We start from the raw sequence: 25,077 nt of genomic DNA on the forward strand, positions 1-25,077 counted from the left end.
TTAAAAAGATAATCTATGTGAAATAGTTCTGCCGCATGCCACTTCTGCTTTTTGCTAAATGTAGCGTTTTGCAAGGTGAGTGGAGATGTTTGTGCAAGCTGACTGCTGCTATTCGGTTCGACCAACAGATGAACCCTGGGGCACCCAGAGGGTGCTTGAAGTCCAGCCTTTCGACCCATGCACTTTTCCAAACCGCAAGATATTTTACCTCTCTTCTGCTGAATTGTGATGTAAGAGCGAGAGGCTTGCTTCCTCTTTTTAGTTTCCTTTTATTTTGGTCTTACAATCAGGCATTTAATCATTGATCTCAAGCAACTTCTTTCATTGTCCTTTTAAAGAGTATCTGAACAGAAATCTTTATTTTATTTCATTTATAACAGCACGGGTGCCAGAGGTGGCACTCAGAGCCCTCTCTGTGGGCACGCGTGCCATCGCCCCAGCCAGGCCCAGACCACCATTAAAGTGTCGAGTTCTCTGCCAAATAATTTTAAGGAAATGAAAGCATTTGGGATTGCTTTCTTTCCTTACTTTTTTTGGATCATCTTAAGTTACTGTATGAGTTGTTCTTTCTAAAGTAAAACCTCCATATTCAGGTTAAATTGCCGTGTTGGCACTTTGCGATCAATAAGTGGGTCTTGGGTCGCAGTTTGGGCACGCGGTCTCTAAAAAGGTTCGCCATCACTGGACTAGGTGATCTTTGTGTTTGGTGTCCTTTATAAAGTCTGTGTCTCTGCTATGACACACACGGCCCGGCCCGACAAGGTCTCATTTATGTCAGATCCGGCCCTCGTAACAAATGAGTCCGACACCCCTGCCTTAGCTCCACCATTTCCTGACGCCTCTTTGTTTTCCGTGCTGCTTGCTGGGGAGGGACGTGGGAGGGGGGAAGCGGCTGAATCCCAGTGATGTCATTTCTGGCAGGGACCCGTCCATCGATTAGCAAAGTGCCCTAATAACGATGTTGCTGTAAATCACCCGGGAAAGAAACTGCAAGGGATTGCATTTAAATCTTCCTGCCCGGACAACGTTGAGGCTATTTTCCAGCCCATTAAGCTGTGTCCCCTGTTCACCCCCACATCTCGTCTCCAGTCTCTAGGACACCGGCTCCGCTTGGAGACAGAGAGGGAGAAGGAAAGAGGCTTAACCTCCACGAATTTCCAGTCACCGCACACTGCCGATCTCCGTTCCATCTCCAAATACTGTCTGTCTCCATTTCTTACACTCCAACAAGCAGAAGAGATTTACAGGGGGGGATGGGAAGGATGTTTGTCATAGGGAAGCAGTGTACTCTCTCGATGGCATAGCCCAGGCTACCCTGATCTTGTCAGATCTCGGACGCTAAGCAGGGTCAGCCTTGGTGAGTCCTTGGATGGGAGACCTATTGGGATATTTGGTTAATCCCACAGAGTCGGCCCAATCATAGGAGCAGGGGTCATTTCGTGCAGGAGCACACAGGAGCGGCGCTCCGGCAGTAAAGGAGCCCAGGGGGCGGGCACCTGCAACAAGCCCCGCCCCCTGCTCCCAGCAGCCCTCAGTCAGAGCAAGAAGCAGCCAGGTAAGCTGCAAAGCCCCCCCCCGGCCCCGCGGTCCAAAACAGTCCAGTGGCACCTTTAAGACCAAGTTTTATTCAGGTATAAGCTCTCCCTCCTCTGCGAGGACAGATCTGCACGTTTCCCCCCCCCCCCCAATAGCTAGCAGTCCAAAACAGTCCAGTGGAGCCTGAGCGGTGGGTGTTGCCTTCTGACACACGTCTGGTGATGTCAGGGGGTGTGGCATATGCAAATGTGTTATGCTAATGAGTTATGCTAATGAGCTCCTGCACCTCTTTTTCTACGAAATGATCCCTGATCATAGCCCAAGTGTCTGCCTCGGCGATTGTCCTAGGGGCACCCTGCTTTGGAGCAGTTGTCACAAGAACCGCACTTTGGCCCAGGAAGCAGGATATATCCTCTTGAAAGGGAGAGTCCTGTGAACCTGGAGGTCTATGATGTGCGGTGGTCCAGACTCTATTTTGTGGTTCAGAGCTTTCAGACTCTTCTCCGTGTTTTTGGTTGAATTCATGAATAAGTCACGAATAAGGAATGAATAAGGGCCTGGGAATAAGGAACCAGTGTCAGCCTCGTCTCAAATGGCCGGCTCGTCCGGCATCCTCTGTGTGGGAGGATGAGGGCATTGTCACCATGGAAAGGCCATGTGAAGGGTGTGAGAGGACAAAGTGAGACGGAAAGGAGGGGTCAGAGGGCAGCTCCCAGGTTAAAACGAAGAGAGGCTTCCCATTTGAGGCGATAACACCTAGACACGCTTAGAGCGATGTACCACCACCACCCCACGCTGAGGCAGGCAATGGCAAACCCCCTCTAAGTGTCTGTTGCCATGAAAACCCTCCAGGGTCACCATGACTAGACTGCAACTTGATGCCGCCCCCCCCCCACCGGGAGCTTGATTGCTGAAGAGAGAGAAACAGGCACAGTCTGTGCCCCCCCCCAGGTGACCATATCCCTCCATCCTGCAACTGCCCCCATACAGTCAATGGCTCCCACCCTATTATGCAAAGTAGGTGCCGAAGAGCTGGTTCTGATTCCTGGAGCGCCTCAGTGCTGATGGAAGAAGAAGAAGAAGAACAGAAGAGATTGGATTTCTACCCCGCCCTTCACTACCCGAAGGAGTCTCAGAGCGGCTTACAGACTCCTTTCCCTTCCCCTCCCCACAACAGACACCCTGTGAGGTCGGTGGGGCTGAGAGAGCTCTTGACAGAAACTGCTCTTTTTCAAGGACAGCTCTTGTCAGAACTACGGCTTGCCCAAGGTCACCCAGCAACTGCAAGTGGAGGAGTGGGGAATCAAACCTGTTTCTCCCAGATTAGAGTCCGCGCACTTAACAACGACACCAAATTTATTGCCACTTTGGGGTCAGGAAGCCATTTTCCTCCAGGCCAGTTTGGCCGGGGATGCTGGAGGTTTTTTTTGCCATCTTCTCAGCATGGAACAGGGGTCACTGGGTGTGTGTGTGGGGGAGGTATTTGTGAATTTCCTGCCTTGTGCAGGGGGGTTGGACTAGATGTCCCTTCCAACTCTATGATTCTAGGAGGAAGTTCTGTCTGGCCAGGAAAATCCTAGCTGGGGTGCATCTAGGGTTGCCAGCGCCCTGGTCGGGCCTGGAGATCTCCTGGAATTATGACTAGTCTCCATCCTACAGAGATCAGTTCCCTTGGAGAAAAGGGCTGTTTTGGTAGACTCCATGGTATTAAGAAACCTCTGAAGTCCCTCCTCTCCTTAAACCCCAATTTCTTCAGGGTCCTCCCCAAATCTCCTGGAGACCAGGCCCTAGGAGGAAAGGCGGAGGGACTTCTTGGGAATGTTCCGTCTGGAGAAGAGGAGGTTGAGGGGGACACAGGATGGCTCTCTTTAAGTATTTGGTGGTCACTTAGGGTGATTCCACACTAGACCGTCAATCCCGGTTCAGCCCTGTCCCCAAACTTACATTCTACACTACGCTTGGGATCACCCCTGTAATTATCTCGGGGTATTTTTTTGTTTCCACATTACATTGAGGTCACCCCAGTTTCACCCCACACTTGTCCCGGGATAAACGGATGCTGTTATAACCAGGGATAAATGCCAGGTATTGTGTCGCGGGTTGAACTCTGATACAACCGGGGATGATATCCAAGTGCGGAAAGGACCTTAGAGGAGAGCAGGGAGCTTTCGGCCGGAGGGGAGAGGACTCGCAACCGTGGGCTTAAATTAAGGGCGGGAAGGTACCGGCTGGATGTTAGGGAAACTCTTTTTTTGACAGTCAGAGTTGTGCAGCAGTGGAATCAGCTGCCGCTGGTGTCGTGGTGAAGTGCGTGGGCTCTAATCTGGGAGAACCGTGTTTGATTCCCCACTTCTCCACTTGCACCTGCTGGATGACCTTGGGCAAGCCATAGTTCTGACAAGAGCTGTCCTTGAAAAAGAGCAGTTTGTGTCAGAGCTCTCTCAGGCCCACCTACCTCACAGGGCGTCTGTCGTGGGGAGGGGAAGGGAAAGGAGTTTGTAAGCCGCTCTGAGACTCCCTTGGGTAGTGAAGGGCAGGGTATAAATCCAATTTCCTCCTCCTCCTCCTCCTCCTCCTTCTTCTGATGAGCTCCCCCTCCCTGGCAGTCTTCAAGCAGCGGCTGGACAAACACTCGCCCAGGATGCTCTCGGCCAGGGGTGGCCAAACTTGCTTAACGTGAGAGCCGCAGAGAATAAACATCAGATGTTTGAGAGCCGCAAGACATGAACAAATATTACGTGTCTTTATTTGGAAAATGTGCAAACTTGCTTTTTATTAACATTAAGCGAGACTGCCAGAAATAATAACAAGAAGGGGTAAAAGCAGATATTGATAATGATACTTATTTGTCCAGTGATATTTGTTTGCGAAGGATATCTAGCTTTCCTAGCTGCCTTGCCGGGAGCCGCACAATATGTGTGAAAGAGCCGCGTGCGGCTTCCGAGCCACAGTTTGGCCTCCCCTGCTCTCGGCTGATCCTGCACTGAGCAGGGGGTGGGACTAGATGGCCTCTAGGACCCCTTCCAACTCTCTGTGATTCTAGGATTCTATGAATTCCCCAATCCCAGAGATGGCAACCGGTGTTCCCTCTAAACTGAGTTTAGTGTGAGCCAGCTCACAGTTTTTTAGCCTCCGGCTCACACATTTTTGTCTTCGCTCGGGAAGGAGGGCTCCAGAGCAAACTGATTTATGCAGCAGCTAAATCGCTCACTCACAGCTTTAATGCCGGTAGCTCACAAAGTAGAATTTTTGCTCACAAGACTCCACAGCTTAGAGGGAGCATTGCTGGCAACCCCAGGTGCAGCGGCCCACCTTCCAAATCTGACTCCTCGAGACCTACGTACCTCTTTGTTAATCCGCCGGTCTGAATCTGAGCCAAGGTCTTCACTCTGTAATCTCTTTGCAGCGCCTCTGTTCAGGTTTGCCGTGGGGCAAAGAATCAAATCAAATCCGAGAGTCCGCTGAGAATGTGCAGAGTGCGTTTGCATCCGGCCGAGGCCGCTCACCCTCCTCTTTCCTTCCCGCCCACAGAGCCAGCTCTCCCAGGCCCTGAATGGATTGTCGGACAGAGCGAAGGAAGCCAAAGAGTTCCTGGTTCAGCTCCGGAACATGGTGCAGCAAATCCAGGTAGGGCACGGGCTCCGCGCGTGACATCCGCTTTCCTCTCAGCGGTGTCCCCTGAGGCACGGGGGACGGGGTAGTCTTACCTCTCCTGATCAGCAGCCGACCCACAGGGGACTCTGGTAGCTTCGAGAACACAGTTGGCAACCACACCACGGGGGGAGGGGTTTGCTGGGAGGGAGATGGGAGAGGCGGGGGCTTACGGTGGGGGACGACTGGCGCCCCAGCACAATGACGTCACTTCCCTCGAGACTTGGAAGTGACATCATTGCGCCAGGGTGAGGCTATAGTATTCTATCCAGACTCTGTGGTTTGTGTGGTGTAGTGGTTAAGAGCAGTGGACGCTAACCTGGGAGAACCGGGTTTGATTTCCCATTCCTCCTCCACATGCAGCTGCCGGTGCGACCTGGGGTCACTCACAGTTCTCTCAGAGCTGTTCTCTCAAGGGCAGTCCTCGAGAGAGCTCTCTCAGCCCCACCCACCTCCCAGGCAGTGTTCCCTCTAAGCTGAGTTAGTGTGAGCTAGCTCACAGTTTTTTAGCCTCCAGCTCACAGATTTCTGTCTTAGCTCAGGAAGGATGGCTCCAGAGCAAACTAATTTATACAGTAGCTAAAATGCTCGCTCACAACTTTAATGCCAGTAGTTCACAAAGTAGAATTTTTGCTCACAAGACTCCACAACTTAGAGGGAACATTCCTCACAGGTGTCTGTTGTGGGGAGGGGAAGGGGAAGGAGATTGTAAGGCGCTCTGAGACGCCTTCGGGTAATGAAGGGCGGGGTGTAAGTCCAATCTCTTCAGGGGCCTGGAGACCAAGCCCTATGAGGAAAGGCTGAGGGACTTCTTGGGAATGTCCAGTCTGGAGAAGAGGAGGCTGAGGGGGGACAGGATGGCTCTCTGGAAGGATTTGAAGGGGCGTCCCTTAGAGAGGAGGGCAAGCTGTTTCTGTGGGCAGCAGAGGAGAGGACTCCCAAGACTGGGTTGAAATTAAGGGTGGGGGACTGCTGGATCTTAGAGAAAACATTTTGACTGACTTTGTGCCACAGTGGAATCCGCTGCCTTGGGAGGCGGTGAGCTCCCGCTCCCTGACAGTCTCCAAGCAGCGGCCCCTTGAAGCAGTGGCAGTGTTGTACATATTAGATTCCATGTCAAAAATGAAGTCAAATGAGGAGGAAGTTCTTGTATTTTATTGTAATTGTAATGTACTCCGCCATTACCACGTGCGCGACCGTTGGGCCATGCGGTCAAGCAAAGCCCTGAAGCTTCGCTCAAGGAGAACAATAGCCAAGCGGATCCTAGCCCCGCACCTATCAGAGGGCCAGGTCCGCAGCCAAGAGCCTATGGGACTCTCGGCTACTGTAAATAGCCTATAGGAAGTAGAGGGTGTGTTTTGGTGGTGGGTTTTCTGGGCATATATACCGGCCTGCGAGCCGGCAGTTCTTTGTCTTGTTCTATCCGAATAAAAGTACTTTGCTGAAATGACTCAACGTTTCTCAGTACTTTTCAGGACTTGAGGGATTGCCATCAAATATGAGAGAGGGTGGCTTCTAAACTGTCAAGGGTCCATGTTGTTCTGGACGTTATACGTCAAAGTTAGCACTGTGGGTCTTGCGTCTGAAGCAAGTGAACACTAGTACTGACCACTAGGACTCTAATCTGGGAGAACTGGGTTTGATTCCCCACTCCTCCAGCTGCTGGATGACCTTGGGCAAGCCATAGTTCTGACAAGAGCTGTCATTGAAAGGGCAGTTCTTGAAAGAACTCTCTCAGCCCCACCTACCTCACAGGGTGTTTGCTGTGGGGAGGGGAAGGGAAAGGAACTTGTAAGCCGCTCTGAGACTCCGAGTGAAGGGAGGGGTATAAATCCAGTCTCCTCCTCCTCTTCCTTCCAACTTAACTGGCTAGGCTGGAGAAAGGCTTGCAACTTTGCTCAGAGGAGCCGAGGCCACTCCACGTGGCCTCCGCAAGGACTCCCAGCCCCATCCAGGAGCTTCCCCAAGGTCGCTGTGTTAGTCTGTTGCTGCAAAATAGTCCAAGAGTTCAAATAGCACCTTTAAGACTAACAAATAGCACCTTTAAGACTAACCTTTAAGACTAAGACTAACTGAGTGGTGGGTGTGGCCTTATGACACACTTCTGGTGATGTCAGGAGGTGTGGCATATGCTAATGAGTTATGCTAATGAGTTCCCCTAGCTCTTTTTTTACGAAACAACCCCTGCAAAAGACAGTGGTAATTTGAGTAATAATCCTCTGATTGGCCAGATATAAAGAAACATATATCTACGTCAAACTAAGTGTTTACTTAACCTAACCTAAATGATAATGGGCAAGGAATCTTCATATCAGACTAAAATCTTATCTGACCCAGGCATTGAAAGGTTTGCCCTAAGAACTACAGAATCATGAACTTTGTACCTATTATGATGTCTGTTAACCTACAAGAGGAAAGCCTCCTATAGAACAGACCTTTCTAACATCCTAATAAAATATTACTTAAAGAACAAATCTATAAAAACCAGAGAAATAGGAATATGAACAATCAAGAAGAAAAAAACCTATATATGAAAATCTTTCTATTCCCATTCATACTACAGCAGTCTTCAGGCAGTCTCGGCTACTCCTGCATCGAGCAGGGGGCTGGACTAGATTGCCTCTATGGCCCCTTCCAACTCTGTGTGATTCTATGATTCTCCTCCTCCTCCTGCCCCCCCCAGAAATATATTCAAAAGACAGGTGGGTTAAGTCCTCCCTCTCTGCTCTTCTCAAGTCATTCCAAGTGGCTGTGCTGTGGAGGCTGAAGTCAGCCAAAAGCTCTTACGCGGGCCTTTGGGGACTGAACTGGATTTGTTTAAGAGGCACCGTGACCGCCTCGAGGCTGGGGTTCCAGACTGGGGAGACTGGGGTCAGGTTCCTGCATTGACTGAGTGGTCTTGAGCCACGCATCTATCCCTCAGGCTCACTGGCCAGTTTCGCAGTGTTTCCCCCCCCCCCCCTAAAACGACGGACTGTCAAATCCATACAATAGGGCCAGTCACGGCTACCACGCAGGGGTTCTTGTAACTGTGGGGTAACCCGAAGGGGTCATTCCATAGAAAAAGAAGTGCAGGAGCTATTTAGCGTAACGCATTAGCGTAACTTATTTGCATATGCCACGCACCCTGGCATCGCCGGAAGTGTGTCAGAAGGCAACACCCACCGCTCAGGCCTCACTGGACTGTTTTGGATTTCTAGCTATTGGGTGTGTGTGAAAGTGCAGATCTGGGGAAACGGGAGCATGAAGTGGAGGTGGGGATGGGCGAGATCAGTGCTCTGTGGCTCATCTTCCCACCTGAGACGGTGGGACAGGAGGTGATTTAGGCCTCCCCGTCGCGGTGACTGACGGGAATGTTTTTGCCCTCCAGGAGAACAGTGTGGAGTTCGAAGCCTGTCTGGTGGCCCAGTGCGATGCCCTGATCGACGCCCTCAACCGGAGGAAAGCCCAGCTGCTCTCGCGGGTCAACAAGGAACACGAGCACAAGCTGAAGGTGAGTCCGAGACGGCTTCCGCTGGGGAAATGGAGGGAGCGGAAGGGACGGATGGACGTGGCTGGGAGGGGGCTCCTCGGGAAAGAGGGCGCAACTTCTCCGGTTATGTTTGTGCGAGGCACTGGGGGGGGGGACGGGAGTCTCCAGCCAGGGACGCTGCTAGAAAGACCCCAGCGGTGCCTCACGTTTCACGCGGCTAGTGGCAGGATTTGGCAGGCAGTTTGGTGTAGTGGTTGGGAATGCGGACTCTAATCTGGAAGAACTGGGCTCAGTTCCCCACTCCTTCACATGCAGCCAGCTGGGTGACCTTGGGTCAGTCACAAGTTCTCTCAGAGCTGTTCTCTCAAGGCCAGTTCTCGATTGAGCTCTCTCAGCCTCACTGACGTTTCTGTTGTGGGGAGGGGAAGGGAAAGGAGATTGTAAACCGCTCTGAGACTCCTTCAGGGAGTGGAGGGCAGAATATAAATCCAATCTCCTCCTCTTCCTCCTCTGCTTCTTCTTCTGCTTTTGCTGCTTCTGTTACTGCTGCGTTGCAGCGCCATCCTTGCAAGTGGTCAGTGGTGGTATTGCGTCTACCACCACTGCAAGGATCAAGGAGCCCCGGGAGCCAATGAAGTAACAGACTCCAGCTTGCCTCCCTATTACTAGAATTGTCAGCTCTGGCCTTGGAAATGCCTAGAGATTTTATTTTATTGACGTTATTCTGTTATTTTGGGGGTAGAGCCTGGGGAGGCTGGGAATGGGGGAGGGAAGGGGTTTTAGCAGGGTACAAGCCACGGAGTCCACCCTTGAAAGCAGCCATTTTCCCCAGGGGGAACTGATTTCTGTTGTCTGAAGATTTCTGTTGTCTGAAGATCAGTTGTAATAGCAGGAGAGGAACCAGTGCTTGGCCTTTTCTTCTATGCCCAGGGTAATGCCAATTGCCACTTTGGGGTCAGGAAGGGATTTTCCTCCATGCTAGATTGAACCAGGGATCCTGGAAGATGTTTTGGTTTTTTTGCCTTCCTCTGGGCATAGAGTTGTGGGCAGGGGAGGTAACTGTGAATTTCCTGCATTGTGCAAGGGGGTTAGACTAGATGACCCTTGGGGGTACCTTCCAGCTCGATGTTTCTACGTTTCATTACCAGGGGTCGACTGACCAACTTGTCCATCTGCCAACCCAGCCTCCTGGCTCCAGTTAGGAGCGCGGACTCCAGTTTGGTGTACTGGTTAGGAGCGCGGACTCTAATATCTGGGAGAACCGGGTTTGATTCCCCACTCCTTCACATGCAGCTGGCTGGTGTGACCTTGGGTCAGTCACAAGTTTTCTCAGAGCTGTTCTCTCAAGGGCAGTCCTCAGAAGAGCTCTCTCAGCCCCACCTGCCTCACAGGGTCTCTGTTGTGGGGAGGGGAAGGAGATTAAAAGCTACTCTGAAACTCCGAGTAAAGGGCGGGGGATAAATCCATTCTCCTCTTCTTCTTCAGTTGCCACCAGCCAGTCTTCACACGCTTGGGCAGCGCCTGCCCGACACCACATCCCCCTCAAAGGTGGCCCCCGACATGCATCCTGTTTAAAAATGTGCTGAAGAAGTGAACTGCGGCCAATGCTCCCCCTAAGCTGTGGAGACCTGTGAGCAAAAATTCTCCTTTGTGAGCTACGGGCATTAAAGTTGTGAGCAAGCGATTTAGCTCTTGCATAAATCAGTTTGCTCTGGAGCCACCCATCCTGAGCTGAGACAAAAATGTGTGTTGTTGTTCAGTTGCACAGTCGAGTCCGACTCTTCGCGACCCCATGGACAAGATCTTGCCAGGCCCTCCTGTCTTCCGCCGTCCTCTGAAGTTTGCTCAACTTCATGTTCATTGCATCGATGACACTGTCTAACCATCTCATCCTTTGCCGTCCCCGTCTTCTTTGACCTTCAATCTTTCCCAGCATCAGGGTCTTCTCCAGTGAGTGCTCCCTTCTCATTGGGTGGCCAAAGTATTTGAGCTTCAGTTTCATTATCTGGCCTTCCAGGGAACAGTCCGGGTTGATTTCTTTAAGGATTGACTGATTTGATCTTCTTGCAGTCCAAGGGACTCTCAGTGTGTGAGCCGGAGGCTAAAAACCTGTGAGCTGGCTCACACTCACTCAGCTTAGGGGGGACACTGGGCCGCAACTCGGGGAAAGCTCCTCCCCTGCGACCAATTTGGTCCGCCTTTCAGGTGCTGCGGGACCCTTGCTCTTTCCTCCTGCTGCAGAGAGACAAACCCGGCCACCCATCTTGTTTCAAAATGGACACTGGTCCCTCCTCTTGGAAAGGCGACATCCAGCTTTCTGTTGTCCAGGCTGCAGCCGGTTTGCTTCAGTCGTGGAGTCTCCGTTCTCAAAACGGGTGCTCTCCAGTGTTCCCGCTAAGCTGAGTTAGCGTGAGCTAGCTCATAATTTGTTAGCCTCCGGCTCACACTTTTTTGTCTTAGCTCAGGAAGGACGTGTCTCCAGAGCAAACTAATTTATGGAGTAGCCAAATGGCTCGCTCACAACTTTAATGCCAGTAGGTCACAGAGTAGAGTTTTTGCTCACCAGACTCCACAACTTAGAGGGAACAATGGTGCCCTCTTTGCTCCTCACCCCTCGCACGGCAGGGTCTCTCTTGCGGGGGAAATCGATTCCTCCTCCCGCCTGCGGCAAAAAGTCTTCAGCAATATTGGCGGAGGGTGGGGTTGAGGTTCTGCTAGCAGTGGAGCAGCTGCCCCCCCCCCCCGTGCCAGAGGAAATCCCCGGCTTGCCCGCGCTGCCTCTCTGGAACGGAAACACCCCCCCCAGCGTCCCCCCTCTGATTTGGACTTGGCCGGGACCTTGGTCCAGGGAGGACCTTGCTGGGAGGCCCAACTCCCTCCGAAAGGCTCCCGACTCCACTGGTGGGGGGGGGGGAGGGAGCACGAGAACCATTCCCCAGCTCCGATTCATCAGAAGAGGCCACAACAGGCCCCGTGAAGGGGAGGGGGGGGGCCTGACGATTGCCATGGCGACCATTGCCGTAGCAACAGCCGAGGATGGATGGCGGAATGGCAGTTTTCTTTTCGCAGGGGACCAGTAACCAATCGGCCGAGAGGAGAGGCCTTGATGGGGGGAGGGGCTGCCAGGAGACTCGCCAACCTCCAGGTTTGGCCTGGAGTTCTCTCGGATTTACACCCGGGGACAGAGGTCAGTTCTCCGGAAGGGGGAGATAGCTGCTGGGTGGTGGTGGTGGGGATGGAGGAGGAGGAGGAGGAGATTGGATTTATACCCCGCCCTTCACTACCCAAAGATGTCTCAGAGGGGCTTACAAACTCCTTTCCCTTCCCCTCCCCACAACAGACACCCTGTGAGCAATGTTCCCTCTAAGCTATGGAGTCTTGTGAGCAAAAATCCTACTTTGTGAGCTATGGGCATTAATGTTTTGAGCGAGCCATTAGGTTGCTGCAGAAATTAGTTTGCTTTGAGGCCATCCTTCCTGAGCTGGCAAAAATCTGTGAGCTGGAGGCTAAAGAACTGTGAGCTAGCTCACACCAACTCAGCTTAGAGGGAACACTGCCTGTGAGGCAGGTGGGGCTGAGAGAGCTCTGACACAAACTGCTCTTTTTCAAGGACAGCTGTGCCAGAGCTTGTGACTGACCCAAAGTCACACCAGCAGCTGCAAGAGGAGGAGTGGGGAATCGAACCCGGTTCTCCCAGATTAGAGTCCGCGCACTTAACCACTACACCAAACTGGCTCTCTTTTGCATTATACCCTGCTGAGGTCCCCCCCCCCCCGCACCCTGCCTTCCTCAGGCTCCACCTATCCCCCAAACCTCCAGGAATTTCCCAATCCCGGGACAGGCCGGACCCCAACAGACAGTTCCGAGGGCCGGCCTTTTCGAGGGGGGGGGGGTTGTGACCAAGGCTCCCCCTAAGCTGCGGAGTCTTGTGTGAGCAAGAATTCTACTTTGTGAGCTCCTGGCATTCAAGTTGCAAGCGAGCGATGGGGCCGCTGCATCAATTAGTTTACTCTGGAGCCACATCCCTTCCTGAGCTGAGACAAAAATGGGTGAGCCGGAGGGTAAAAAACGGTGAGCTGGCTCACACTCACTCAGCTTAGAGGGAACACTGGCACAGTGGCTAATCAAGTTCCTCTGGAGTTCAAACAACAGGGCATTGAGGCTGAGGCCTTCCCCTGGTAAGAACAGAAGGAGAGTCTGGCTGGATCAGAGCAGTGGTCCATCTAGTCCAGCATCTTGTCTTGCACAGCAGCCAACCAGTTCCTCTGAAGGGCCAACCACAGGGCATAGAGGCCGAGGCCTTCATAAGAACATCAGATGAGCCCTGCTGGATCAGACCAGTGGTCCCTCTAGTCCAGCATCCTGTCTCACACAGTGGCCAACCAGTTCCTCTGGAGGGCCAACAGCAGGGCAGAGAGGCCGAGGCCTTCATAAGAACATCAGAAGAGCCCTGCTGGATCAGACCAGTGAGGGTCCATCTAGTCCAGCATCCTGTCTCATACAGGGGCCAGCCAGTTCATCTGGAGGGCCAACAACAGGGCAGAGAGGCCGAGGCCTTCATTAGAACATCAGAAGAGCCATGCTGGATCAGACCACTTCCATCTGGTCCAGCATCCTGTCCAGTTCCTCTGGAGGGCCAACTACAGGGCAGAGAGGCTGAAGCCTTCATTAGAACATCAGAAGAGCCCTGCTGGGCCAGTCCAGTGATCCATACTTGGAGATTGGGTGTGTGTGGAGTCTGAGGAGGGTGGGGTTTGGAGAGGGCAGGGACATTAATAGGGTCTAATTGAATAGAGCCCGCCTTCCAAAGCGGCCATTTTCTCCAGGGGAAACTCTGTCGCCTGGAGATCAGGTGTAATTCCAGGAGACCTCCAGCGACCGCCTGGAAGTTGGCCACCCTGGAATTCACCAAAGGGACTCTGGGTCACAGTGTGTATGTGTGTTTTAGCTGCAGCCCTGCAAGCCAGGCTGGGGAGTAGGGTTGCCAGGTCTGGTTGGAAAATACCTGGAGACTTTGGGGGTGGATCCGGGAGAGGGCAGGGCTTGGGGAGGGGAGGGGCCTCAGCAGGGTACGATGCCACAGAGCCCACCCCTTCAGAGCAGCCATTTTCTCCAGGGAAGCTGATCTCTGTCAGCTGGAGATCAGCTGTAAAAACGGGAGATCCCCAGGCCCCACCTGGAGGCTGGCAACCCTAGCCGGGGGACGGCCCGGAACCACAGACCTTTCCCTGGGACTGTCAAAGGCCTGAAGCCAAGAAACATTTTCGAGTCTGGAGTTCAGCTGAATAGGTTTGTGCCCACTCAGCAGAAACTAACTTTCCCCCCAAAGGCTTCCCCCGCCTCCACCCGCCTCCTTCCTCTGCACGCATGAGAGCACCGGGCCCTGCACAAAAGGGCTCCCGTCCTTCCATTAGGCCTTGATCCGTCGGCATGAATTTCCAGAGCGGAGGGGAGTAGAGCGGCTGAGTGACTCAGCCGTCGTCCTGACCGTGCAAGAGAGCAATTGAGGTCGGCAGAAGGTTTCAGCTGCCTGGAGGAGACCGAAGCAGGGATGTGGAGAGTGCATCCGAGAACACCTTGCCGTGTAGCAGCTGCTGAGCTATTAGAGAGGACCTGACAGAATGTACATATTGCTCCAATCTTGCAGACCCTTCACTGGCTGCTAGATTCCGGCGGGGGGCTCCAGTCTTCTTCCGGTGGAGGGCTCCAGTCTTCTTCCCGGAAGTAATGCAGGGCACACTGCACAGGGGATGCTCTAGCATTTTGGGGAAATACTATGGTTACCATAGAGTCCCCCCCCAAAAAAAACCACTAGAGAGTCCACCATGTGACATGTCCTGTGCAATGACATCAATTCTGGGGGATGGCATTGTGCCGGGCACGTCGAGTGCGGACGGGGCTGCTTGGGGGCAGGGCTCCCCACCCTGGCCAGCTGAGTGGTGGCAGAACGAGGCCCCCAAAAGTGGGAGGATCCCCACCCCGATCGGGGAGGGGATGGCAATTGGCAACCCTACTGGCTGCCCATCAGTTACCGGGCTCCGTTCAAGGCATTGAGTCGCACATGCAAAGCCCTTCATGGCCTTGGTCTCTCTTGTCCGTGGGACCGCCTCTCCGCCTATGGTCCGCCACAACAGGGGGTGGTGGCAGCTACAAGCACGGATGGCTTCAAGAGGAAATTGGATGAACGTATGGAGCAGAGGTCGATCTGTGGCTATTAGCCACAAGGTATAGATAGGGACTCTCGGTCTGGGGCAAGTGATGCTCTGTCTTCTTGGTACGGGGGTGTGTGGGAAACAGTGGGAGGGCTTCTAGTGTCCTGGCCCCACTGGTGGACCTCCTGATGGCACCTGGTATTTTTGGCCACTGTGTGACACAGAGTGTTGGACTGGATGGGCCATTGGCCTGATCCAGCATGGGTTTCTCTTATGTTCTTGTGTCTGGGGCAGTGATGGTCCGTATTCTTGGTGGGCAACAGTGGGAGGTCTTTTGGAGTTCTGGCCCCGCTGGTGGACCTCCTGTTAGCTCTGGGTTTTGGCCACTGTGTGACAGAGTGTTGGACTGGATGGGCCATTGGCCTGATCCAACATTGGCGTCTCTTATGTTCTTATGTCTGGGGCAAGGGATGCATTGTATTCTTGGTGCTTGGGGGGGGGGCAACAGTGGGAGGGCTTCTAGTGTCCTGGCTCCGCTGCTGGACCTCCTGATAGCCCCTGGTATTTTTGGCCACTGTGTGACACAGAGTGTTGGACTAGATGGGCCATTGGCCTGATCCAACATGGGTTTCTCTTATATTGTGTTCTTAGCAGCTTTGCTCATCCCAGCAGGGCCTTCTGCGGTGGTCAACCTGAAAACAGGCAAGATCAACAACTGCCCGGACACAGTGCCTTCTCCACTGTGGCCCCCACCTTGTGGAACGGCTTCCCCGAGGAAGTCAGAAAGGCTCCCCCTCTCCTGGCTTTCCGCAAACCATGCAAAACTGATTCAGGTGGATCATTGTGTTGATCTGAACCCATAGAATAAAGTTTGAGTCCAGTGGCACCTTTAAGACCAACAGACTTTAATTCTGGGTATCCGAAGAAGTGTGCAGGCTCCCGAAAACTTATACCCAGAATTAAAATTTGTTGGTCTTAAAGGTGCTCAGGACTCAGATGTTGTTCTGTGCAAACCTGTTCAAGGCGTTTTCACATACACTAAATAATGCCGTTTCAATCCACTTCAGCAACTCTTTGTAAGTGGATTTTGCCATTTCACACAGTAAAATTCAGTTCCAAATGCATCGAGAGTCGCTGCTTCCACTGGGGACAATTCCCTGTTTTGCTCCCCTGGCTGCTGCCACCACGACAGAAGTCTTTGCTGTGCCAATGAAGGGTCCACAGGGGGCATTCTGTGTGACATTAAGAACATCAGAACATAAGAGAAGCCAGTGTTGGATCAGGCCAATGGCCCACTCAGTCCAAGACTCTGTCACACAGTGGCCAAAAGATACCAGGTGCCCTCAGGAGGTCCAGCAGTGGGGCCAGAGACACTAGGAGCCCCCTCCCACTGTGCCCCACCAAGAATACGGAGCATCACTGCCCCAGACACAAGAACATGAGAGAAGCCATGTTGGATCGGGCCAGTGGCCCATGCAGTCCAACACTCTGTGTCACACAGTGGCCAAAACTCAGGTTCCATCAGGAGGTCCACCAGTGGGGCCAGAACTCCAGAAGCCCTCCCGCTGTTGCACCCCCAAGCACCAAGAAGACAGAGCGTCACCACCCCAGACACAAGAACATGAGAGAAGCCATGTTGGATCGGGGCAGTGGCCCATCCAGTCCAACACTCTGTCACACAGTGGCCAAAACCCAAGGGGCCATCAAGAGATCCACCAGCAGGGCCTGACATGCTGGCAGGGCCCCCCTTAGGCCTGCCTTGCCCACATCCCCGCTGCCATAAGCTTGTCAACCCTAGGTCTGGAAATTTCTGTCGGTTTGGGGGTGGAGCCTAGGGAGGGGGTGGGGGGGTTGGCGAGGGAAGGTCCCTCAGCCAGGCTGTGATTCTGTAGAGTCCACCCTCCAAAGCGATAATTTTCTCCAGTGGGACTGATCTCCGTGGGTTGGGGATCAGCCATCATTCTAGACCTCCAGGTCCCACCTGGGATGGGTGGCTTTGCATGGAGACGGCCCCACATTCAATTCTGGGCCCCTCTCATTACCAGCGTTGTGTTGTGGCCCTAGTATTGTCATCTCCAGGTTGGGGAGACCCTGGAGATTTGGGGGTGGAGCCTGGCGAGGGACCTCTGCAGGGCCATAGAGTCCGCCCTCCAAGGCAGCCCTTTCCTCCCGGGGAACTGATCTCTGTCCTCCGGAGACAGACCAAGATGGGTCGCCGTGTTCGTCTGTCTGTAGTGCTAGAAAAGACAAAGAGTCCAGGAGTACCTGAAAGACTAACCACATTTGTGGCTGTGCAGGAGCTTTCGTGAGTCACGGCTCACTTCTTCAGATATCTGAAGAACACAGATCAAGACAGGGCTTTTTTCCTGTAGAAAAAGCCCAGCAGGAACTCATTAGCATATTAGGACACACCCCAACAGTGGTACTCATTAGCATATTAGGCCACAGCCCATGCCTTCCCTTGGCTTGCCCAGGTGCCCTGTGGGGCACCCAGGCAAGCCGGCCCTTGGACAGGCCGGGGAATGCACGGGGAATGCCTCCCCGATCCTTCCAGGGCCCCCCCTGGCCCGCCCGCCGCAGAGTCTCCAGGGGGGGTCACTCTCCGGGCCTTCCCTCTGTAGCCAGACATGCAGAAGTTTTGGCTGTAGCAGGTGTGGCCAACTCTGAAGCCAGCCGGAACTCCATTCTTGTGCGTTCCTGTCCAAAAATAGCCCTGGATCAAAATGTGCCTGTGGATCACATATACATCAAGGTGGGCAGCCGTGTTAGTCCATCTGTAGCAGTAGAAAAGAGCCAGAGTCCTGGAGCACCTTGAAGACTAACCACATTTGTGGCCGGGGAGGAGCTTTCGTGAGTCACGGCTCCTTTCTTCATATACAGCTAGAGTGTGAGTACGGCTGCGAGAGTTGGACTATAAGGAAGGCCAAGTGCCGAAGAATAGATTCTTTTGAACTATGATGCTGGAGAAGACTCTTGAGAGTCCCTTGGACTGCAAGGAGATCAAATCAGTCAGTCCTAAAAGAAATCAACCCTGACTGTTCCCTGGAAGGCCAGATAATGAAACTGAAGCTGAAATACTTTGGCCACCCAATGAGAAGGGAGCACTCACTGGAGAAGAAGACCCTGATGCTGGGAAAGATTGAAGGTCAACGAAGACGGGGACGGCAGAGGATGAGACGGTTAGACAGTGTCATCGATGCAATGAACATGAAATTGAGCAAACTTCAGAGGACGACGGAAGACAGAAAGGCCTGGCGGGATCTGGTCCATGGGGTCGCGAAGAGTCGGACTCGACTGTGCGACTGAACAAAGAGTGTGAGTCCGTCTGTCCTTTTATCTTGGAGAGCGGAGTGAGTCTTGTATGGCTAAATGTGGTGCCTTCCGTGGAGATGGATCGAGATGGGTCGCCATCTCCGTCAGTCTGTAGCAAAATTTGTGGCCGTGCAGGAGCTTTCGTGAGTCACGGCTCACTTGTTCAGATATCTGAAGAGCACAGATCAAGATGTAGATACAGATCAAGTGTAGATCGAGATGGGTGGCCGTGTTCATCTGCCTGTAGCAGCAGAAAACAGCAAGAGTCCAGGAGCACGTGAAAGACTAACAAAATTTATGGCAGGGGAGGAGCTTTCGAGAGTCACGGCTAGAATGAGAGTCCGTCTGTCCTTCTCCCTTGGAGAGTGAAGTGATTCTTCACGAGGTTGAGGGATTTCCAGTCTGTATGACTAAATGTGGTGTTTTCCAGGGGTCATTTAGTAGAAAAAGAGGTGCAGGAGCTCATTAGCATAACTCATTACCATAACTTATTTGCATATGCCACACCCCCTGACATCACCGGAAGTGTGTCACAAGGCAACTTCCACCGCTCAGGCTCCACTGGACTGTTTTGGATTGCTAGCTTTTTTGGGGGGGGGACGAGTAGATCTGCCCTAGCAGAGGAGGGAGAGCTTGTACCTGAATAAAACCTGGTCTTAAAGGTGCCACTGGAATGTTTTGGACCGGGGGTCCGGGGAGAGCTCTGCAACTTACCTGGCTGCTTCTTGCTCTGACTGAGGGCTGCTGGGAGCAGGGGGTGGGGCTTGTTGCATGTGCCCGCCCCCTGGGCTCTTTACTGCCGGAGCTCCGCTCCTGTGCGCTCCTGCAGGAAATGACCCCTGGTGCCTTCTATGGAGACAGATCGAGATGGGTAGCCGTGGTCGTCCGTCTGTGGCAGTAAATGTTGGGGAAATAGGCAAAAATACTTAAATACTCAGAGTTTGCAATGGATCTTTGCTTCACTGGAGAGAAGACATTTCTATGTGAAAAGCTTTATTTCTAAGGGAAGGGTTCACGGGGAGACTACAAAACAAAGAGAGATATCGAGAGCCGTGTTTTCACATCTTTCCAGCGACAAACACATGGTCACACAACAACGGAGTCTCTTCTTCTTCTTGACCCCTAGAAGGAAGTCACCTGAACACAGTAACCAATGATTGCTAGCAGGGCTATTTTTGGGCAGGAACGCACAGGAACGGAGTTCCGGCTGGCTCCCAAGTTGGCCACGCCCAGCAGGAACTCATTAGCATATTAGGCCACACCCAACAGCAGAAACTCATTAGGATTAGCTACATTAGGGGTGTGTGGCCTAACATGCAAAGAGTTCCTGCTACAAAAAAGAGCCCTGGGTTTTGACAACAAACAAGGTAAACAGAATAAGAAGCAAAAGGCGGTTGTGGCTGGATGACCACACTTCTGGTAACATGGGGGTGTGGCCTAATATGTCAATGAGCTGCTCTTTCAGGGTTGTGGCCTAATATGCTAATCTGCTGTTGGGTGTTGCCTATTATGCTAATGAGTTCCTGCTGGGCTTTTTCTACCAAAAAAGCCCTGATTGCTAGTAAACAGACTTAGATTTTCCCGGGCTATCTTCCCATCGGCTCTGAGCCAAGTTTCCCTTCCAGGTCAGTCTAAACAATAGCACAGAAGGTAAGACAGATGAACGCTATAATGACCGGACTCTAGGCCTTGCACCTGACATATTTCCAACAGTAAAGAGCTAGAGTTCACTAGCACCTTAAAGACTAACAACATTCGTGGCAGGTAGGCCAGTGCTTTAGAGACCCTTTAAGCTGGGGATGTCCGGACCTTGTGTAGGAATGCACTCTGTCTGCCGCTGGGTGAGCCGTGGTCCCTTTTCTCTTATACTTATCGAAGCGCTGCCCTTCATGAAGTGGCTCAGGCTACAGACGCCCCAGGAAGAGAAAAAGGAAAACTTGGCAATCCTCGTTGGCACACACAGGGCACTGGGCCTTCACAGCCACTGGGCATTGCCGCTCTGACCTACTTTATCTGACATACATTTTTACGAGCACAAAAGAGCATTAATCCAATATCACAGCCCCAAAAGCAGCTTAATTTTTCTGCCTTCCTCTAGTAGTGGGAGAAAGTGAAGCAAAGTGATATATAGTAATCTGAGAGCCAGTGGGGTGTAGTGGGTAAGAGCGGCGGATTCTCCCACTCCTCCTCCGCATGAAGCCGGCTGGGTGACCTTGGGCCAGCCACAGTTCTCTCAGGGCTCTCTCAGCCCCACCTGCCTCACAAGATGCCTCTTGTGGGGAGAGGAAGGGAAGGAGATTGTAAGCCACTTTGAGACTCCTTAAGGTAGAGAAAAGTGGGGTATAAAAACCAATTCTCCTTCTTCTCCCTCTCCTTCTCCTTCTTTTCCCTCTCATTCTCCTCCTCCTTCTCCTCCATCTTCTCCTCCTCCTCCTTCTCCTCCTCCCCCCTCCTCCTCCTTCTCCTTCTTCTCCTCCTTCTCCTCCTTTTCGTCCTCCTCCTTCTCCTTCTTCTCCCTCACGTTCTCCTCCTCCTCCTCCTTCTCCTTTTCCTCCTCCTCCTCCTTCTCCCTCTCGTTCTCCTCCTCCTTCTCCATCTCATTCTCCTCCTTCTCCTTCTCCTCCTCCTCCGTCTTCTCCTCCTTCTTCTCCTTCTCCTCTTTCTCCTTCTCCTCCGTCTTCTCCTCCTTCTTCTCCTTTTCCTCCTTCTCCTTCTTCTCCCTCTCGTTCTCCTCCTCCTCCTCCTTCTTCTCCCTCTCGTTCTCCTCCTCCTTCTCCATCTCATTCTCCTCCTTCTCCTCCTCCTCCGTCTTCTCCTCCTTCTTCTCCTTCTCCTCTTTCTCCTTCTCCTCCGTCTTCTCCTCCTTCTTCTCCTTTTCCTCCTTCTCCTTCTTCTCCCTCTCGTTCTCCTCCTCCTCCTCCTCCTTCTGCCTCTCGTTCTCCTCCTCCTTCTCCATCTCCTTCTCCTCCTTCTCCTTCTCCTCCTCCTCCGTCTTCTCCTCCTTCTTCTCCTTTTCCTCCTTCTCCTTCTTCTCCCTCTCGTTCTCCTCCTCCTCCTCCTCCTTCTCCCTCTCGTTCTCCTCCTCCTTCTCCATCTCATTCTCCTCCTTCTCCTTCTCCTCCTCCTCCGTCTTCTCCTCCTTCTTCTCCTTCTCCTCTTTCTCCTTCTCCTCCGTCTTCTCCTCCTTCTTCTCCTTTTCCTCCTTCTCCTTCTTCTCCCTCTCGTTCTCCTCCTCCTCCTCCTTCTTCTCCCTCTCGTTCTCCTCCTCCTCCTTTTCCACCTCCTCCTCCTCCTCCCTTTCTTCAAATGAAGTCACAAAAATATGGGTGCTAATTTTTCAGATTTTCATTTAAAACGTCTGTGGTTGAGCCAAATTAATGCAGTGGGAGAATCGGCACCAGAGGGGCTTCTAGGGAGAGCTGCTGTCTCCAAGTTAGGAAATACCTGGAGATTTTGAGGGCAGATCCTGAAAAGGGTGGGGAGGGGCTACAGTGCCACCGAGTCCAGCTTCCAAAGGGGCCATTTTCCCCAGGGGATCTCTTTTGTCTGGAGATCAGTAGAGATAGCAGGAGATCTCCTGGCCCCGCCTAGAGAGTGGCAACCCTAAGAAAGGTACACAAGAGAAGAAGAAGAAGAAAAAGAGAAGAAGAGATTGGATTTATACCCTGCCCTTCACTACCCGAAGGAGTCTCAGAGCGGCTTACAAACTCCTTCCCCTTCCCCTCCCCACAACAGACACCCTTGTGAGGTAGGTGGGACTGAGAGAGCTCTTGACAGAACCAGGGGTTATTTCGTAGAAAAAGAGGTGCAGGAGCTTATTAGCATAACTTATGAGCATGACTTATTTGCATATGCCACACCCCCTGTCATCACCGGAAGTGTGTCAGAAGGCAACACCCACTGCTCAGGCTCCACTGGACTGTTTTGGATTGCTAGCTATTGGGGGGGGGGAACGTGCAGATCTGCCCTCACAGAGGAGGGAGAGCTTGTACCTGAATAAAACTTGGTCTTGAAGTTGCCACTGGACTGTTTTGGATTGCTAGCTATGGGGGGGGGAAACGTGCAGATGTGCCCTCACAGAGGAGGGAGGGCTTGTACCTGAAGACGGGCCGGAGGGAGCTCTGCAATTTACCTGGCTGCTTCTTCCTCCTTGTGGCCCGACTGAGGGCTGCTGGCAGCAGGGGGCGGGGCTTGTTGCATATGCCCGCCCCCGGGCTCCTTACTGCCGGAGCTCCGCTCCTGTGCGGTCCCGCAGGAAGTGAACCCTGGACAGAACTATGACTTGCCCAAGGTCATCCAGCAGCTGCAAGTGGAGAAGTGGGGAATCAAACCCGGTTCTCCCAGATTAGAGTCCGCGCCCTTAACCACCACACCAAACAAGGGATTCAAACCGTGCTCTGTGAAGTGCTAGACAAAATCGACCTAGTCTGGACAAAATGGAGAATACTGTGATCATGACCAGGGATGGCCCCTCCGTGTTAGGTGGGGATGACGTCTCTCCACGGCCTGGGCCCGGCAACCAACCTGGGACCGTCTTACCTTATCCAGCAATCTCTTATCCTGCCCAGGGTGGCACAAAACGTTCCTTGGAAACAAAAGGTAATGCCGCAAACGCCCGCAAGTCCTGGGAAAGCACGTCTACCTCCTCGACTCGAGCAGCCGTCAAAAATCAATTCTCTAAAGTGCAGCCTAAAACAATATGCCGATAAAACGAAGAACGAAAGAAAGCACGGTGGCCGGCGCGGATCGAAAACACAAATCAGGCGGCATCTGCGCAGCCGTCAAAGCAGGTCGATACCGTCGGAGCACTAAAATTAAACAGTCGTTAATAATTCGCAAAGCGGGACGTTAAAAATCAACAGCTGGCAATTGACACACACACAAAAATAACCACACACCCTTAAATCAACAAGGGGGGGGGGACTGAAAATGACAATCAAAGCGTTCATGTTTTACCGGGTTTTCAGAAGGGGCTGCAGTTGCCAAACTCCAGGAGGGACCTGGAATTCTGCTGGAATTACAAGTGATCTCCAGGCAAATCAAGATCAGTTCGCCTGGAGAAAATGAAGGCTTTGGAGCGTAGGAGGTCCAGCAGTGGGGCCTGGACACTAGAAGCCCTCCCACTCTTGCCCCCCCCCAAGCACCAAGAAGACAGAGCATCACTGCCCCAGACAGAGTGCTGCATCTACACCTTGTGCCCACTCATGGACCTCTGCTGAATTCTTGGCTCAGGTCTTCCAAGGCAGCCCCATGTAGAGAGACTTCCAGCAATCCAGCTTCTCCATTATCATAAGAACATCTGAAGAGCCCTGCTGGGTCAGACCGGTGGTCCATCTACACCAGTATCCTGATTCACACACCTGTTCTCTGGCAACAGTATGCACGTACCTGCATCATATACGGAAGAATAACATTAAGGGATCCTTGCAGCGGCCAAATGTGTCAAATATGTCCACTCAGTGTTTAAGAGTCGACTCCGATGGCATCCTTGTGGATGAGAGCCAGTTTGGTGTAGTGGTGAGGAGTGCGGACTCTGATCTGGGAGAACCGGGTTTGATTCCCCACTGCTCCACTTGCAGCTGCTGGTGTGACCTTGGGTCAGTCACAAGTTCTCTCAGAGCTGTTCTCTGAAGGGCAGTCCTCGAAAGAGCTCTCTCAGCCCCACCTACCTACTTCACAGGGTGTCTGTTGTCGTGACGGGAAGGGAAAGGAGATTGTAAGCCGCTCTGAGACTCTTTGGGGTAGTGAAAGGCAGTGTATACATCCAATCTCCTCCTCCTCCTCCTCCCCTCCTGTACTTTCTCACAACAACAATCCTGTGAGGTACGCCAGTCTGAGAGTTGGTGATGGGCCCAGGCTTCTAGTGTCGTGGCCCCACTGCTGGACCTCCTGATGTCCCCTGGCATTTTTGGCCACTGTGTGAGACAGAGTGTTGGACTGGATGGGCCATTGGCCTGATCCAACATTGGCTTCTCTTATGTTCTTATGTATGGGGCAGGGGAAGCTCTGTCTTCTGGGTGCTTGGAAAGGGGGGTCAACAATGGGGGCCTTCTAGTGTCCTGGCCCCACTGCTGGACCTCCTGATGTCCCCTGGTATTTCTGGCCACTGTGTGACACAGAGTGTTGGACTGGATGGGCCATTGGCCTGATCCAACGTTGGCTTCTCTTATGTTCTTAGGTTTGTAAGGTCACCCAGTGAGCTACCATGGTAGAAGTAGGGATTCGAACCTGGGTCCTCCACAGCGTCCACTACACCACACTGGCTCTTCCTGACAGGACAGTGCACTACAGTAATCTAACCAGGGCCTGGATGAGGAACATCTGGGGAACATCTGGGGCTGGTTTATCAGCCCAAGCTGTTAAGTCCCTCAAGCGATTTGTCTGCCTTTGGGAACAGTCATTTCCCCCCATTCCTGTGCTTGGCCTTTCCAGTCCCGAATCCTGGAATTCGTGGTGCAGGAGACGATGCTCTCCGGGGACTTCTTGGGCCTGCAGGAGAGGCGTTCCCTTGCGTGGAAGGCTCAGGCCTTCTCCCTATTGCGTCAAGCTCTAAAAATAATCGCAAACGGGCGTGCTGACGGAGGCCCGCAGCTATTCTCGGAACTTCAGGCTGCTTTTAAACGGCAAACGGTGTCTTGCGGGAGCAGATGAGCCAGATGCTTTCTGACAGGTGCTAATTAGCAGCAAAGAGTCGATTTGGGGGAGTCTCTGCGGTGCCCAAAGAGGCAAAAAGAGGCGAGGATTCCACAGGGTGGGAATGCTTTCCACCGTCTGCCCAGCTCTGTATAAGGTCCTTGTTGGAATCCCCCCGCCCCCGCCATTAGCTCCGTTAGAACATAAGGAGAGCCCTGCTGGATCAGACCAGTGAGGGTCCCTCTCGTCCAGCCTTTTGTCTCACTCAGTGGCCAGCCAGGTCCTCTGGAGGGCCAGCAACAGGGCACAGAGGCCGAGGCC

At 52.8% G+C, this 25,077-nt stretch overlaps 1 protein-coding gene across 1 annotated transcript in view; it reads left to right on the forward strand.

The window, feature by feature from the left end:
• Window positions 1–25,077, forward strand: part of LOC107122630 (E3 ubiquitin-protein ligase TRIM9) — a 100,248-nt gene that overhangs the window by 33,998 nt on the left and 41,173 nt on the right. The window contains exons 2-3 of the mRNA XM_015425745.1: window positions 5,068–5,163; window positions 8,558–8,680. Of these exons, the coding sequence (XP_015281231.1) occupies window positions 5,068–5,163; window positions 8,558–8,680 (219 nt within the window). The remainder of the gene's footprint in view (window positions 1–5,067; window positions 5,164–8,557; window positions 8,681–25,077) is intronic.

The sequence above is a fragment of the Gekko japonicus genome, unplaced genomic scaffold (genome assembly GCF_001447785.1).
Source record: "Gekko japonicus isolate JY-2015 unplaced genomic scaffold, Gekko_japonicus_V1.1 scaffold1732, whole genome shotgun sequence".
NCBI classification, from domain to species: domain Eukaryota; kingdom Metazoa; phylum Chordata; class Lepidosauria; order Squamata; family Gekkonidae; genus Gekko; species Gekko japonicus.